Source organism: Hemitrygon akajei, chromosome 9 (assembly GCF_048418815.1).
Source record: "Hemitrygon akajei chromosome 9, sHemAka1.3, whole genome shotgun sequence".
NCBI lineage: Eukaryota > Metazoa > Chordata > Chondrichthyes > Myliobatiformes > Dasyatidae > Hemitrygon > Hemitrygon akajei.
The window spans coordinates 4,624,254-4,642,046 of record NC_133132.1 but is presented as its reverse complement, the minus strand read 5'-3'; the positions used below and the strand labels follow the sequence as shown (position 1 = coordinate 4,642,046).

The window sequence follows — 17,793 nt, the reverse complement described above, 5'->3', positions numbered from 1 at the left end:
AACAACACACACAAAATGCTGGTGGAACACAGCAGGCCAGGACCTGATGAAGGGTCCCGGCCCGAAACATCGACAGTGCTTCTCCTTATAGGTGCTGCCTGGCCTGCTGTGTCCCTAGTAATGTCAGGTTTACTTACTGTGTTCCACAGTGAAGATGGACGCAAAATACTTACTCGGCTTGTCCGCCGTTTCCTTGACCCCGTTACTACCTCTCCAGCATAATTTTCCCACAGTCTAATATCTACTTCTGCCTCTCTTTTACACTTTATGAATCTGAAGAAACCTTTGGTATCCTCTTTAATATTATTAACTAGCTTACCTTTGTATTCCAACTGTTCCTTCTTGATGACTTTTTTAGTTGTCTTCTGTTGGTTTTTAAAAGTTTCCCAATCCTTTAACTTCCCACTAATTTTTACTCTATTATATGCCCTCTCTTTAGCTTTTATGTTGGCTTTGACTTCTCTTGTCAGCCACGGTCACATCACCCTGCCTTTAGAATACTACTTCCTATTTGGAATGCGTCTATCTTGTGCCTTTGGAACTTCTCTCAGAAACTCCAGCTGCCATTGCTCTGCTCTCATCACTGCTAGTGTTCCCTTCCAATTAATTTTGGCCAGCTCCTCGCTCGTGCCTCTGTACTACTGAACTGTAATACTGATACATCTGACTCTAGATTCTCCAGGGTTTATCATTGTTATGATCACTGGCCCCTAAAGGTTCCTTTACCATAAGCTGCCTAATCAGTTCTGGTTCATTACACAACCCTCAATTCAGAGTTGCTGATCCCCTAGTGGGCTCCACCACAAACTGCTCTAAAAAGCCATCTCGTAGGCAGTCTACAAATTCCCTCTCTTGAGATCCAGCATCAACATGATTTTCCCAATCTACCTGCGTATTGAAATCCCCGATGACTATTGTTACATTGCCCTTTGGTCAAGCATTTTCTATCTCCTGTTGAAAATTGTAGACTATATCTTTACTGCTGTTTGGAAGTCATATATAATTCCCATCAGGGTCTTTTTGCCCTTGCAGTTCCTTAGTTCTACCCACAAGGATTCTACACCTTCTGATTATGTCACCTCTTTCGAAAGGTTTGATTTCATTTTTTTACCAACAGAGCCACCCCACCCTCTCTGCCTTCCTGCCTGTCCTTTCGATACAATCTGTATCCTTGGACGTTAAGCCCCAGCTATAATCTTCATTCAGCCACCATTCAATGACGTCTACAGCATCGTACATGCCTCTGCTACGTCCATCGACCTTAATTCTCACAAGCCCAGATCCTGTTGCAAGCTTTGAGAGACTTGGTGTCACCTGCAAACTTCCTGATCCAGTTTACCTCATTCTCATTCAGGCCATTGGCCGGCACCTTCCAAACCCACAACTCTACTTGCTTGAAGTTCAAGGGTAGCAAAAGCACAATAGTCGCCACCACCTGTGCGGTGTACTCTGCTGATTTGGAAAACCAAACCCCAGAGACTAAAGCCACCATTGTCCAGAGCAACTGGACGCTTTTTCAGCCTGTGAAATCCACACCCTTTGAATAAATTTATACCGTGCACGCACACACTCAGTGGCCACCTGTACACCTTCTCATTAATGCAAGGATCAAATCATTCAATCAGGTGTCAGCAACTCAGTGCATAAAAGCATGAACAGGAGGTTCAGTTGTTGTTCAAACCACACATCAGAATGAGAAAGAAATGTGACTTTGAACGTGGAATGATTGTTGGTGTCAGATGGGGTGGTTTGAGTATCTAAGAAATTGATGATCTCCTAGGATTTTCATGCACAACAGTCTCTAGAGAATGGTGTGAAGAGAAATCCAGTGAGTGGTGGCTCTGTGGGCCAAACTCCTTCTTAGTGAGCAAGGTCAGAGGAGAACGGCCAGGCTAGTTCGAGCTGACAGGAAGAAGGTGCATCTCTGAACACACAACACGTTGAATGCATAGGCAATATCCCAGTGGCCTTTGATGTAAGCGTGGTTTCTGTGTCTGTGTTTTCACCCAGGGCCTCAGTGGATTGGTGTGCCAGGAGAAATAGAGGGTTACTGGCAGGCACACCAGCTCTTTGGGAAATTGCCCTGGCGTTCCCTGTTTGAACCATCGATACAGCTTGCAAAGGAAGGATTCGCATTCCCGGAATATTTAAGGACTTTTATCAGACATCCAAAGCTGCAAATCAGAAAATCTTCTCTTGGGTAAGTGAAACATTTGAGATACGTTTGACTGTGGTTGGCAAGGAGTCTAACTCAGCTCAGCGCACTCAAGATCTGAAGCAAATTCTACCAAAACAAACCGTAGGAGGAGACATAGTGAAATATCTCAAATTACTTCACATGGCATTTAATACCAGCCTTAGAAGGTAGTAGTCAAGCATGTGGGCCTCTTCAAACCCTAAACCCCTCCCGTACACTGTCCTGAATCCCGAAACCCCACCCATACACTGACCTGAATCCCCAAACCCCTCCAATACACTGTCCTGAATCCCAAAACCCCTCCAATACACTGTCCTGAATCCCGAAACCCCACCCATACACTGACCTGAATCCCCAAACCCCACCCATACACTGTCCTGAATCCCCAAACCCCTCCCATACACTGTCCTGAATCCCCAAACCCCTCCCATACACTGACCTGACTCCCTAAGCACCTCCAATACACTGTCCTGAATCCCCAAACCCCTCCAATACACTGACCTGACTCCCCAAGCCCCTCCCATACACTGACCTGAATCCCAAAACCCCTCCCATACACTGACCTGACTCCCCAAACCCCTCCCATACACTGTCCTGAATCCCCAAGCCCCTCCCATACACTGACCTGAATCCCAAAACCCCTCCCATACACTGACCTGACTCCCCAAACCCCTCCCATACACTGACCTGAATCCCCAAACCCCTCCCATACACTGTCCTGAATCCCGAAACCCCACCCATACACTGACCTGAATCCCCAAACCCCTCCAATACACTGTCCTGAATCCCAAAACCCCTCCAATACACTGTCCTGAATCCCGAAACCCCACCCATACACTGACCTGAATCCCCAAACCCCACCCATACACTGTCCTGAATCCCCAAACCCCTCCCATACACTGTCCTGAATCCCCAAACCCCTCCCATACACTGACCTGACTCCCTAAGCACCTCCAATACACTGTCCTGAATCCCAAAACCCCTCACATACACTGTCCTGAATCCCCAAACCCCTCCAATACACTGACCTGACTCCCCAAGCCCCTCCCATACACTGACCTGAATCCCAAAACCCCTCCCATACACTGACCTGACTCCCCAAACCCCTCCCATACACTGTCCTGAATCCCCAAGCCCCTCCCATACACTGACCTGAATCCCAAAACCCCTCCCATACACTGACCTGACTCCCCAAACCCCTCCCATACACTGACCTGAATCCCCAAACCCCTCCAATACACTGACCTGAATCCCCAAACCCCTCCCATACACTGTCCCGAATCCCCAAACCCCTCCCATACACTGACCTGAATCCCCAAGCCCCTCCCATACACTGACCTGAATCCCAAAACCCCTCCCATACACTGACCTGAATCCCCAAACCCCTCCCATACACTGTCCTGAATCCCGAAACCCCTCCAATACACTGTCCTGAATCCCCAAACCCCTCCCATACACTGTCCTGAATCCCTAAGCACCTCCAATACACTGACCTGAATCCCCAAACCCCTCCCATACACTGTCCTGAATCCCTAAGCCCCTCCCATACACTGTCCTGAATCCCAAAGCCCCTCCCATACACTGACCTGAATCCCCAAGCCCCTCCCATACACTGTCCTGAATCCCTAAGCCCCTCCCATACACTGTCCTGAATCCCCAAGCCCCTCCCATACAGTCCTGAATCCCCAAACCCCTCCCATACACTGACCTGAATCCCTAAGCACCTCCCATACACTGTCCTGAATCCCCAAGCCCCACCCATACACTGTACTGAATCCCCAAACCCCTCCCATACACTGACCTGAATCCCCAAACCCCTCCCATACACTGTCCTGAATCCCTAAGCACCTCCCATACACTGTCCTGAATCCCCAAGCCCCTCCCATACACTGTCCTGAATCCCCAAACCCCTCCCATACACTGTCCTGAATCCCCAAACCCCTCCCATACACTGTCCTGAATCCCAAAACCCCTCCCATACACTGTCCTGAATCCCCAAACCCCTTCCATACACTGTCCTGAATCCCCAAACCCCTCCCATACACTGTCCTGAATCCCAAAACCCCTCCCACACACTGTCCTGAATCCCCAAACCCCTCCTATACACTGTCCTGAATCCGTAAGCCCCTCCCATACACTGTCCTGAATCCCCAAACCCCTCCCATACACTGTCCTGAATCCCCAAACCCCTCCCATACACTGTCCTGAATCCCCAAACCCCTCCCATACACTGTCCTGAATCCCAAAACCCCTCCCATACACTGTCCTGAATCCCCAAACCCCTCCCATACACTGTCCTGAATCTGTAAGCCCCTCCCATACACTGTCCTGAATCCCCAAACCCCTCCCATACACTGACCTGAATCCCAAAACCCCTCCCATACACTGTCCTGAATCCCCAAACCCCTCCCATACACTGTCCTGAATCCGTAAGCCCCTCCCATACACTGTCCTGAATCCCAAAACCCCTCCCATACACTGTCCTGAATCCCCAAACCCCTCCCATACACTGTCCTGAATCCGTAAGCCCCTCCCATACACTGTCCTGAATCCCCAAACCCCTCCCATACACTGTCCTGAATCCCAAAACCCCTCCCATACACTGTCCTGAATCCCCAAACCCCTCCCATACACTGTCCTGAATCCCCAAACCCCTCCCATACACTGTCCTGAATCCCCAAACCCCTCCCATACACTGTCCTGAATCCCCAAACCCCTCCTATACACTGTCCTGAATCCGTAAGCCCCTCCCATACACTGTCCTGAATCCGTAAGCCCCTCCCATACACTGTCCTGAATCCGTAAGCCCCTCCCATACACTGTCCTGAATCCCCAAACCCCTCCCATACACTGTCCTGAATCCCAAAACCCCTCCCATACACTGTCCTGAATCCCCAAACCCCTCCCATACACTGTCCTGAATCCCCAAACCCCTCCCATACACTGTCCTGAATCCCCAAACCCCTCCCATACACTGTCCTGAATCCCCAAACCCCTCCTATACACTGTCCTGAATCCGTAAGCCCCTCCCATACACTGTCCTGAATCCGTAAGCCCCTCCCATACACTGTCCTGAATCCCCAAGCCCCTCCCATACACTGACCTGAATCCCCAAACCCCTCCCATACACTGACCTGCAGTCCCTAAACCAGGTGACTTGCTGCCACTCACCAGCCTGGATGTGTGTGAGGCCAGCACTGACTTTTACATAGCTCCTCAGCGCAGGGGTGCAATGGAATGTGCAGTGACTACGTGATGTGCTAGTCACCTCTACACCCTGTAACTGAATGTCCTCATAAGTTCACTCGAGTCTCCCTTCAGAGACCCACACAAACTGTGAATGGGCCTCCCCAGTGACTTGCCACAAACATCAGCCAGCCTGCGCACAAGTGATTCTGCAGATGTTCTGCTGGTAATCTGTCTAGTTTGTCTTTGTCTATATCATGGTTCTGCTGTTACCATTTCCCTTCACCCCCCGTGATATCCTTATGACTCCCAACAGTTCCCCACCTGCTCTCCTCTTGTCTTAAACCCCGTCTTATTCAGCTCTTCTTCCTTTTCTCACTGCTGCCGTCAGGAAGGAGCCCAGGGCTCTACCATTCCTGCTTCAGGAACAGTTCCTACCCTGCAATCATCAGGTTCTTGAACCAGCATGTCCAAATTCACTTACCTCAACTCGGAACTGATTTCACTCACTTTCACCCGTGTTCTCAGTATTATCTTAATTTGCAGAGTTTGTCAAGTCTTTGTTCATGTGTAGTTTTTCATAAAATTCTACTGTATTTCCATATAAATGCCTGCTAGAAAATGAATCTCAAGATAGTACCTGGACCTATTTACATACTTTGAATATAAATTTACTTTGAAATGTTTCCCTCTTTCACCTATCAGCTCCCAGTTTATTACATCATTCCCTTCTCCCACCCGTCCACCTTCCCCCCTCACTTGTCACCTGCCAGACTCGGCTCCTCCCCTACCCCCAGCTTCACATTCTGGCTTCTGCCTCTTTACAAAATATCGACTGTTTATTCATCTGACCTGCTGAATTCCTCCAGCTTTTTCAGTGCCTGCAGAATCTCCTGGCCAGGCTGTCTGACCCGTGCACAGTCTGACCCCTCTTCCTTTCCAAACACCAGAAGGCACCAAGCATCTCCCCCAGGGTGCAGTCAGATCCTGTGCCAGGAACATCACGGACAGTGTGCGTGAATGAGGTGGTCATGCCTATGGTGCAGGCTGGGTGTGGTGAACTACATGTACCTGTCTGGACACGGTCCCCCCCACCCCCGCTGACTGCTCCTGTGGCCCCTCCCACAAACCCCGGTATAAAGGCGATTGGGGCCTGAGCCCGGCCCTCAGTCTCCAGGATGTAGTGTGGTGGTCAGTTACTGCTCGTTCTTTCTTCCAGTCAATAAAAGCCGATATCTCGCCTTCACGTCTCAGAGAGAGTTATTGATGGTGCATCACCGGGTGACCTCTGGGGATGTAGAGGGGGTAGGCAGAGCATGCAGGATCCCCCTTACCTTTTTCAGATTTAGCTAGGGGTTGGGGTGACTGCGGCGTGGAGCAACAGCAGCCAGGTCCGCAACACGACAGGGCAAGTGGAGACAAGAAGACCGACCGGCAGTAACTAGCTGGGACAGACAGGAGTTTCTGTGGCTGCAAGACCGACCGGCAGTAACTAGCTGGGACAGACAGGAGTTTCTGTGGCTGCAAGACCGACCGGCAGTAACTAGCTGGGACAGACAGGAGTTTCTGTGACTGCAAGACCGACCGGCAGTAACTAGCTGGGACAGACAGGAGTTTCTGTGGCTTTAAGTGAGATTCCAAGACGGTGTGCTGTCTGCCTGAGTGGTGAAGGAGGGGGATGGGCAGCCATTGTACATGGGCAGGAGGAGGGTGTGTTCCTGCAGAATGAGTATGGGAAGGTTAAAAAGCAGCACCTCAGCAGGAAGTGTTCTCTGCTGGCAATCAAAGAAAGACGAGATAGGGCAAACGGCTGAGGGAAGGGATCAGCTTTTTTAAACATGGAACGCAGGCCCTTTGGTCCTCGATGTGCCCGCCCACATTTCAATCCTGTGCAGCCTTCCAGTATTCTATCCACGTAAGAGATGTATCGGCCCCTACCGCCACTCTCGGGAGCGTGATCCACGCTCCCGTCACCCTCCCCGCAAAACCTTTGACATCTACCCTACACTCTCCTCCAATCATCTTAAAATTATGCCCCCTCGTAAGAGCCATTTCCACCCCGGAGGGAAAAACTGCTGACTGCCCAAGCAGTCTAAGTCCCCTGTACACCATTATCAAGTCATCTCTCATAATCTTTGGCTCCAACGAGAAAATCCCTAGCTCACTTAACCTATCCTCATAAGACATGCTCCCTAATTCGGCATCCTCGTAAATCTCCCCTCACCCTCTCTAAATCTTCCACATCATTTTTATAATAAGGCAACCAGAGATGAACACAATATTCCGCGTGGTCTAACCAGGGTCTTATAGAGCCGTAACATTACCGCGCGGCACTTGTTCTCAATCCCCTGACCAACACACCCCAGACACCTTCTTCACCACCCTATCAACTTGCGTGGAGCTTTGAGGATCCGTGGATACGAAACCCAAGGTCCCTCTGTTCTTCCACAATGTGAAGAATCTGCAAGTAATCCTGTACCCTGCCCTCAAACTCAACATCCACTGCACCTGAACTGGAGGGGGACGAGTATTCTGGCTGAGAGATGTGGTGCCAATTCAAGGGGAGGTTTAACTAGGGTTGAATCTCGAGTGGTACTGTGGCAGATGGGCATGTTGAGGCAAAAATATTAGTTAAAGCGAGCAAGCTCAGCCAACAGGACAGGCAGGTACAAGGCAGGCAGAAACAAAGTTCGGATACACTAAACAGCATTTGCTTTCAGGCAAGAAGCATGTCAGGAAAGTCAGGGCTGTTTTGGCACGTGGGAGTAGGATAATATAGTCGTGACAAAAGTAGCAGAGGAAAAGACAGGACTGGCAGTTCAATATTGTGAAGAACACATAACCACAAAATTTGCAAATGTAGCGTGGGAGAGCCTAGTAGCGGATAAAGGGTCTTCTTGCAAGTGGGAGTCTTCAAAGTCAGATACAGAGGCTCAGGGCCAACAGAGTGATGGGCAAGGCTAGCATGATCATAACATGGGATATTAAAGCTCTCATCAGGAAAATGGAGGTATAATCAGGTACAGCTGCTGGCCAAAAGTGAATCACTAAAGGGGTATGAACATATGGCTTTGCCAGATAATGTAAAAGAGAATAAGAAATTCAGCAAGTATACAAAGAGACCACCCGTAAGTGGTCAGAGAATAGAACCCGTTACAGATCAAAGTGAGTGGAGAATAGAAATCTTTGCAGAACAAAGTGCGCAGAGAGCAGAACCCATTACAAATCAAAGTGGTCAGAGAATAGAAACCATTACAAATCAAAGTGGTCAGAGTACAACTCCCTACAAATCAAAATGGCGAGCGAATAGAACCCGTTACAGATCAAAGTGGGCAGAGAATTACAGACAAAAGTTTGCAGTGTTATGATACGGCAACAATGAATATAGACTTGAGACTATTTTTCTATAGACAAAGAAACATTTATTTAAAACTCAGCTCAACGACAAATGAAAAGTTATCAAATGACTAACTTAACCGGAAGTTAACTCAAACAGTTCTTAAAGTGATAAATGCGAACACAGTTCTTGAAATGATAAATGCAAAAGTCCAAATGATTTACATAGTCAATTAGGAGAGACTTTCTTGAAGTAATGAATTCCTTGACGACGTGACGTTACTGCTGATCCTAGCTGAAATATGCCTTGCCCGAAAGATTTACGACGAAGGGAATTGCATAAGGGCACTGGCCTTCTCCTAAGTGAAATGTTGGAAACCCTTTCTGCTCTCACAAAGCAGGGGTTATCTCAGACGCAGGTCACTTCCTTCTGAACAAGAATTCAATAAGTTCGATCCTGTATTACTGCCGACAACACCAGCTTTACTCTATCCTTCGGGTTCTATTCGAGAGAATAGAACCCCTTATGGATCAAAGTGGGCAGAGATTAGAACCCGTTACAGATCATAGTTTGCAGAGAATAGAATCCATTACAGATCAAAGTGTGCAGAGAATAGAACCCATTACATATCAATGAGTAGAGAATAGAATCCATTACAGGTCAAAGTGGGTAGAGAATAGAACCTGTTACTGATCAAAGTGGGGAGAGAATAGAACCCATTACAGATCAAATTGGCCGAGAACAGAACCTATTAGAGATCAAATTGGCCGAGAATAGAACCCGTTACAGATCAAAGTGGGCAGGGAATAGAACCCCTTACAGATTAAAGTGGCAAGAGAATAGAACCCGTTACAGATCAAATTGGCCGAGAACAGAACCTATTAGAGATCAAATTGGCCGAGAACAGAGCATATTAGAGATCAAATTGGCCGAGAATAGAACCCGTTACAGATCAAAGTGGGCAGGGAATAGAACCCCTTACAGATTAAAGTGGGCAGGGAATAGAACCCCTTACAGATTAAAGTGGCAAGAGAATAGAACCCGTTACAGATCATAGTTTGCAGAGAATAGAACCCATAGCAGATCGAAGTGTCAGAGAATGCAATGCGTTACTGATCAAAGTGGGCAGAGAATAGAACCCGTTACAGATCATAGTTTGCAGAGAATAGAACCCATAGCAGATCATAGTTTGCAGAGAATAGAACCCATAGCAGATCATAGTTTGCAGAGAATAGAATCCATTACAGATCAAAGTGTGCAGAGTTGACACAGTTGGAAAATCCTGCAGAGACTTGTGTGAGAAGACAAGCGGCAACCTCCCAGTATGAAAGAGGTCCATGATGTCATCAGGAGTTTGAAAAGCAACAAAGCCGCTGGTGTTGACAGGATTGCCGCAGAGGTCCTTAAGGAAGGTGGACCAGCACTCCTGAACCACACTCACACCTTGCTCCTGAAGGTCTGGGAAAAGTAACAAGTGCCCTCTGAGCTCAGGGGAGGTCTAATAGAGACTATTTTGAAGAGGGAGACATGGCAGATCTTGGCAATTACGGAGGCATCTCTCTCGTGTCAATAACAGGCAAAGTGTTTGCATGTATCCTTGTCAAACAGTTCTAGCCACTGTGCGAAGAAGTACTTTGTTTAGCTTAGGTTTGCTTAGCTTAGTTTTTTTAAATAGACAACCCCGCAGGAGATCATCATACTCGACTCGAGGACCCAATAGACAACCCCTCAGGAGATCATCATACTCGACTCGAGGACCCACCGATAGACAACCCCGCAGGAGAAATCATACTCGACTCGAGGACCCACCGATAGACAACCCCTCAGGAGAAATCATACTCGATTCGAGGACCCACCGATAGACAACCCCTCAGGAGAAATCATACTCAACTCGAGGACTCACCGATAGACAACCCCTTAGGAGAAATCATACTCGACTCGAGGACCCACCGATAGACAACCCCTCAGGAGAAATCATACTCGATTCGAGGACCCACCGATAGACAACCCCTCAGGAGAAATCATACTCCACTCGAGGACCCACCGATAGACAACCCCTCAGGAGATCATCATACTCGACTCGAGGACCCACCGATAGACAACCCCGCAGGAGAAATCATACTCGATTCGAGGACCCACCGATAGACAACCCCTCAGGAGAAATCATACTCCACTCCAGGACCCATCGATAGTCAACCCCTCAGGAGAAATCATACTCAACTCGAGGACCCACCGATAGACAACCCCTCAGGAGAAATCATACTCGACTCGAGGACCCACCGATAGTCAACCCCTCAGGAGAAATCATACTCGACTCGAGGACTCACCGATAGACAACTCCTCAGGAGAAATCATACTGGATTCGAGGACCCACCAATAGACAACTCCTCAGGAGAAATCATACTCGACTCGATGACCCACCGATAGACAACTCCTCAGGAGAAATCATACTCGACTCGAGGACCCAATAGACAACCCCTCAGGAGATCATCATACTCGACTAGAGGACCCACCAATAGACGACCCCTCAGTAGATCATCATACTCGACTCGAGGACCCAATAGACAACCCCTCAGGAGAAATCATACTCGACTCGAGGACCCACCAATAGACAACCCCTCAGGAGAAATCATACTCGACTCGAGGACCCACTGATAGACAATCCCTCAGGAGATCATCATACTCGATTCGAGGACCCACCGATAGAGAACCCCTCAGGAGAAATCATACTCGATTCGAGGACCCACCGATAGACAACCCCTCAGGAGAAATCATACTCCACTCGAGGACCCACCGATAGACAACCCCTCAGGAGATCATCATACTCGACTCGAGGACCCACCGATAGACAACCCCGCAGGAGAAATCATACTCGATTCGAGGACCCACCGATAGACAACCCCTCAGGAGAAATCATACTCCACTCCAGGACCCATCGATAGTCAACCCCTCAGGAGAAATCATACTCAACTCGAGGACCCACCGATAGACAACCCCTCAGGAGAAATCATACTCGACTCGAGGACCCACCGATAGTCAACCCCTCAGGAGAAATCATACTCGACTCGAGGACTCACCGATAGACAACTCCTCAGGAGAAATCATACTGGATTCGAGGACCCACCGATAGACAACTCCTCAGGAGAAATCATACTCGACTCGATGACCCACCGATAGACAACTCCTCAGGAGAAATCATACTCGACTCGAGGACCCAATAGACAACCCCTCAGGAGATCATCATACTCGACTAGAGGACCCACCAATAGACGACCCCTCAGTAGATCATCATACTCGACTCGAGGACCCAATAGACAACCCCTCAGGAGAAATCATACTCGACTCGAGGACCCACCAATAGACAACCCCTCAGGAGAAATCATACTCGACTCGAGGACCCACTGATAGACAATCCCTCAGGAGATCATCATACTCGATTTGAGGACCCACTGATAGAGAACCCCTCAGGAGAAATCATACTCGATTCGAGGACCCACCGATAGACAACCCCTCAGGAGAAATCATACTTGACTCGAGGACCCACCGATAGACAACCTCTCAGGAGAAATCATACTCGATTCGAGGACCCACCGATAGACAACCCCTCAGGAGAAATCATACTCGATTCAAGGACCCACCGATAGACAACCCCTCAGGAGAAATCATACTCGACTCGATGACCCAATAGACAACCCCTCAGGAGATCATCATACTCGACTAGAGGACCCACCGATAGACAACCCCTCAGGAGAAATCATACTCGACTCGAGGACTCACCGATAGACAACTCCTCAGGAGAAATCATACTCGATTCAAGGACCCACCAATAGACAACCCCTCAGGAGAAATCATACTCGACTCGAGGACCCACCGATAGCCAACCCCTCAGGAGAAATCATACTCGACTCGAGGACACACCGATAGACAACCTCTCAGGAGAAATCATACTCGACTCGAGGACCCAATAGACAACCCCTCAGGAGATCATCATACTCGACTAGAGGACCCACCGATAGACAACCCCTCAGGAGATCATCATACTCGACTAGAGGACCCACCAATAGACAACCCCTCAGGAGAAATCATACTCGACTCAAGGACTCACCGATAGACAACTCCTCAGGAGAAATCATACTCGATTCGAGGACCCACCAATAGACAACCCCTCAGGAGAAATCATACTCGACTCGAGGACCCACCGATAGACAACCCCTCAGGAGAAATCATACTCGATTCGAGGACCCACCGATAGACAACCCCTCAGGAGAAATCATACTCGACTCGAGGACCCAATAGACAACCCCTCAGGAGAAATCATACTCGACTCGAGGACCCAATAGACAACCCCTCAGGAGATTATCATACTCGACTCGAGGACTCACCGATAGACAACCTCTTAGGAGAAATCATACTCGACTCGAGGACCCACCGATAGACAACCCCTCAGGAGAAATCATACTCAACTCGAGGACCCGCCGATAGACAACCCCTCAGGAGATCATCATACTCGACTCGAGGACTCACCGATAGACAACCTCTTAGGAGAAATCATACTCTACTCGAGGACCCACCGATAGACAACCCCTCAGGAGAAATCATACTCGACTCGAGGACCCACCAATAGACAATCCCTCAGGAGAAATCATACTTGACTCGAGTATGAAGCTGAAAGATCTTAAGGTCAATACGTCAGCTGGACCACATGGACTACACCCCAGTACTCTGAAAATGTTGTGGAGGCATTAGTAATGATCTTTCATTAGATTATGGAATGGGTCAAGAAGACTGGAGGAGCAGGTAGTTTTGCTGAAGCAGAGAGGCAAACTTGCAGGTTGAGTCAGTGGTAAGGAAGGAAAATGAAAAGTTAGCATTCATTTCAAGAGGACTAGATTATAAAAGCAAGGATGTAATGCTGAGCCTTTATAAGGCATTTTTTAGACTGCATTTGGAGTATTGTGAGCAGTTTTGAGCCCCTTATTTAAAGAAAGGTTGTGCTGGCATTGGAGTGGGTGCACAGGAGGATCACAAGGATGATTCCAGAATGTAAGGGTTAACATATGGGGAGCATTTAATGTCTCTGGTCCTGCACTCACTGGAGTTCAGGATGAGGAGGTAGCTCAGTGAAACATATCATGTATTGAAAGACAAAGATGGAGTGGGTGTGGAGAAGACGCTTCCTGTAGCCTAGGACCAGAGGGCACAGCCTCAGAATAATTCTAGAACAGAGATTAGGAGGATTTTTTTTTTTAGCCAGGAGGTAGTGAATTTGTGGAATTCATTATCACAGTTAGTTGTGGGAGCCAAGTCACTGGGAATATTTAAAGCCCAAAATGATAGATTCTTGATTAGTGAGGGCATCAAATATCACGGGGAGAAGGAAGGAGAACGGGGTTAAGAGGGATAATAAATCAGGGAAGATGGAACCGTGGAGCAGAATCAATGGGCCAAATGGCCTCTTTCTGCTCCTACATCTTACGGTTTTAGGGATAGTCACTATTGTTTTGTGCGTGGGTAACCATGTCCCACAAATTCTGTTGAGTTTTTGAAGAGGTAACAAAATGGATTGATGAGGGAAATGTTGTAGATATGTCTTCATGGACTTTACAAGGCCTTTGAGAAGGTGCTGTACAGTGGGCTAATCCAGAAGGTTGCATGCAGGGTGAGCTAACCAATCTGATACTGAATTGTCTTGGTGGAAGGTTGTTACTCGGACTGGAAGCCACTGACCATGGTGTGGCACCTTGATCACAGTGAACAGTAACCAACTTCTCGATGGCTGGTGAAGTAGGCCTAGTAAGGCCAGATGAACTTTAATTTGGGTAAGCGTGAGGCATTCAGGGCAGGACTTGCGCAGCGAATGACAGGGCTCCGGAGAGTGTAGTAGAAAAGAGAGAATTAAGGGTATAGGTACATAGTTCACTGAATGTGACATCACAGGTAGACGGGGAGGTGAAGAAGGCATTTGACAATGTTTGCCTTCAGTTGGGACACTGAGTACAGAGTTACAATGTCATATTACAATTCCACAAGACATTGGTGTGATTACACTGAGGATTGGGTGCAGTTCTGGGTACGATATCGTATTACAATTCTACAAGACATTGGTGCGATCACACTGAGGATTGGGTGCAGTTCTGGCTGCCCGGGTATAGCTGAGATATCATTAAGTGGGGCAAGGTGCAGGAATGATTCACAAAGATGTTTGAAGACAGGAGGGCTCAAATGGGGGAGTCTGGATAGGATGTGTTTTTTTATCCCCCTGGAGCATAAGAGTCTGAGGGGTAACCTTGGAGATTACCCCTCAGACCATTAGACCTTTCCCCAGTATAGCTGAGTCTAAAACTTGACATTGATTTAAGGTGAGAGGGGAAAGATTCAAAAGGGAATTGAGGGAGTAACCTTTCCATGCAGAGTGGAGAATGTCAGTGGTTGAGAAGTTGTTGGAATCGACTGTTAGGGATGAGATTACGGAATACCTGGAGGCACATGACAAGATAGGCCAAAGCCAGCATGGCTTCCTGAAAGGAAAATCCTACCTGACAAATCTACTGCAATTCTTTGAGGAAATTACAAGTAGGGAAGACAAAGAAGATGCAGCAAATGTGATGTATTTGGATTTTCAGAAGGCCTTTGACAAGGTGCCGCACATAGATAGATAGATAGATACTTTATTCATCCCCATGGGGAAATTCAACTTTTTTCCAATGTCCCATACACTTGTTGTAGCAAAACTAATTACATACAATACTTAACTCAGTAAAAAAATATGATATGCATCTAAATCACTATCTCAAAAAGCATTAATAATAACATGAGGCTGCTTATAAGAGCCCATGGAATTATAGGGAAGTTACTAGCATGGGTGGAGCATGGGTGGAGCGTTGGCTGGTCGGCAGAAAACAGAGAGTGGGAATAAAGGGATCCTATTTCTTTCGTTATCAATCTTCTTATTAATTAAATAAAAAAAGTACATATATATATATATATATATATATAAACAAGAGGAGAATTATCACAAATATCTGTATCAATAACAGTTCGAATAAAAGGTAAAATAAACATTACCAAGATCAAACAAAGTATTAATCTAATAGTATATAATAAAGAGAAAGGTAATAGGGATCCTATTCTGGCTGGTTGCCGGTTACCAGTGAAGTTCCACAGGGGTCGGTGTTGGGAGTGCTGCTTTTTATGATGTATGTCAATGATTTGGACTATGGGATTAATGGATTTGTGGCTACATTTGCTGAAGATACAAAGATAGATGGAGGAGCAGGTAGTGTTGAGGAAACAGAGAGCCTGCAGAGAGACTTAGATAGTTTAGGGGAATGGGCAAAGAAGTGGCAAATGAAAGTGGAAAGTGGAAAGTGTTTGGTCATGCACTTTGGTGGAAGAAATAAACAGGCAGACTATTATTTAGATGGGGAGAGAATTCAAAATGAAAGATGCAAAGGGACTTGGGAGTCCTTGTGCAAAATACTCTAAAGGTTAACCTGCAGTTTGACTCGGTGGTGAAGAAGGCGAATGCAATATTGGCATTCATTTCTAGAGGTATAGCATGTACGAGCAGGGATGTGATGTTGAGGCTCTATAAGACACTCGTGAGACCACACTTGGAGAATTGTGTGCAGTTTTGGGCTCCTTATTTTTGAAGGGATATAATGACATTAGAGAGGGTTCAGAGAAGATTCACGAGAATGATTCCAGGAATGAAAGGGTTACCGTATGAGGAACGTCTAGCAGCTCTTGGTCTGTATTCCCTGGAGTTCAGGAGAATGAGAGGGAATCTCACAGAAACATTCTGAATGTTAAAAGGCCTGAACAGATTAGATATGGCAAAGTTATTTCCCACGGTCGGGGACAAGAGGGCACAACTTCAGGATTGAAGGACGTCCATTTAGAACAGAGATGTGGAGAAATTACGTTAGTCAGAGGGTGGTAAATCTGTGGAATTTGTTGCCATGAGTGGCTGTGGAGGCCAGTCATTGGGTGCATTTAGGGCAGAGATAGATAAGTTCTTCATTAGCCAGGGCATCAAGGGGTATGGGCAGAAAGCAGGGGAGTGGGGATGACTGGAAGAAGTGGATCAGCCCACGACTGGATGGCAGAGCAGAGTCAATGGGCCGAATGGCCTACTTCTGCTGCTATAGCTTATGGTCTTACATATGGAACGAGCTACCAGAGGAAATGTTAGAATAATGGCATCTGAACGATGTTTGGACAGGGAGATTGATAGGGAAGGTCCAGGTATAGGGATCAAATGCAGACATGTGGTTGGCATGAACAAGCTGGGCTGTTCAGCGCTCCAAGTGTAATCTTCTCATTGACTTGTACAGCTGTAACATCCTAACTCCTCCACCCAGTGTCCCGACTGTAAGCCTGACAAACGCTTTCTTCACTAACCTGCCAAGCTCAGTCCGTCAGAGGTCCTCCCTTACCTTCCTCAGGAGCTGGCTGTTAAAAAATGCTTTTTTTAAATCAAAATGTGTTTTTCTCTCCCACCCTGTTAGTCACTTCCGATTGTCAGATTCAGTGATGTAATCTTTGCTGGTGGAAATAAGTTAATCCATGTGTTCCAGTATGGATTAGTATGGGTGTGCCCAGAGTATGCCGGGGAAGCAGTCGGTTGAACGGAAAAATTGCACCTCACTTTTAATCAATAAATATTTTTCTTTCAGTGATTTGTTTTATAAGAGTGATGGGAGGCTCCGTGACAATGTGCAGTACTCTGAGCTTGCTAAAACACTGGAGACCATTGCATCGAAAGGCCCTGAGGCTTTCTATGAAGGAGAGATCACACGGAACCTTCTCAAAGATATTGAGAATGCCTCTCCTGCAACAAATAACGGTAGGTGTCTCATTCATCCTCGTGCAGTTTCAGACCATCAAAGAAATCAGGTGTGTTTGTGGCTGCTTTGGGTGGAGGTGGGGAGAAAAGGCCGTACACTAGCGCAGTGGCTCCCGTAAAGCTTTACTGCACCAGCTCAATGCCCACTGCAGTCCGTACGGAGTTTGTACGTTCTCCCGTGACCATGTGGGTTTCCTCTCACAGGTACGGTGGGTGGGCGGGCTA

General features: G+C 47.4%; 1 protein-coding gene across 1 annotated transcript in view; it reads left to right on the top strand.

The window, feature by feature from the left end:
* Positions 1 to 17,793, top strand: part of LOC140732863 (glutathione hydrolase 5 proenzyme-like) — a 128,431-nt gene that overhangs the window by 70,848 nt on the left and 39,790 nt on the right. Inside the window, exons 4-5 of the mRNA XM_073055493.1 lie at positions 2,011 to 2,200; positions 17,399 to 17,568. Of these exons, the coding sequence (XP_072911594.1) occupies positions 2,011 to 2,200; positions 17,399 to 17,568 (360 nt within the window). The remainder of the gene's footprint in view (positions 1 to 2,010; positions 2,201 to 17,398; positions 17,569 to 17,793) is intronic.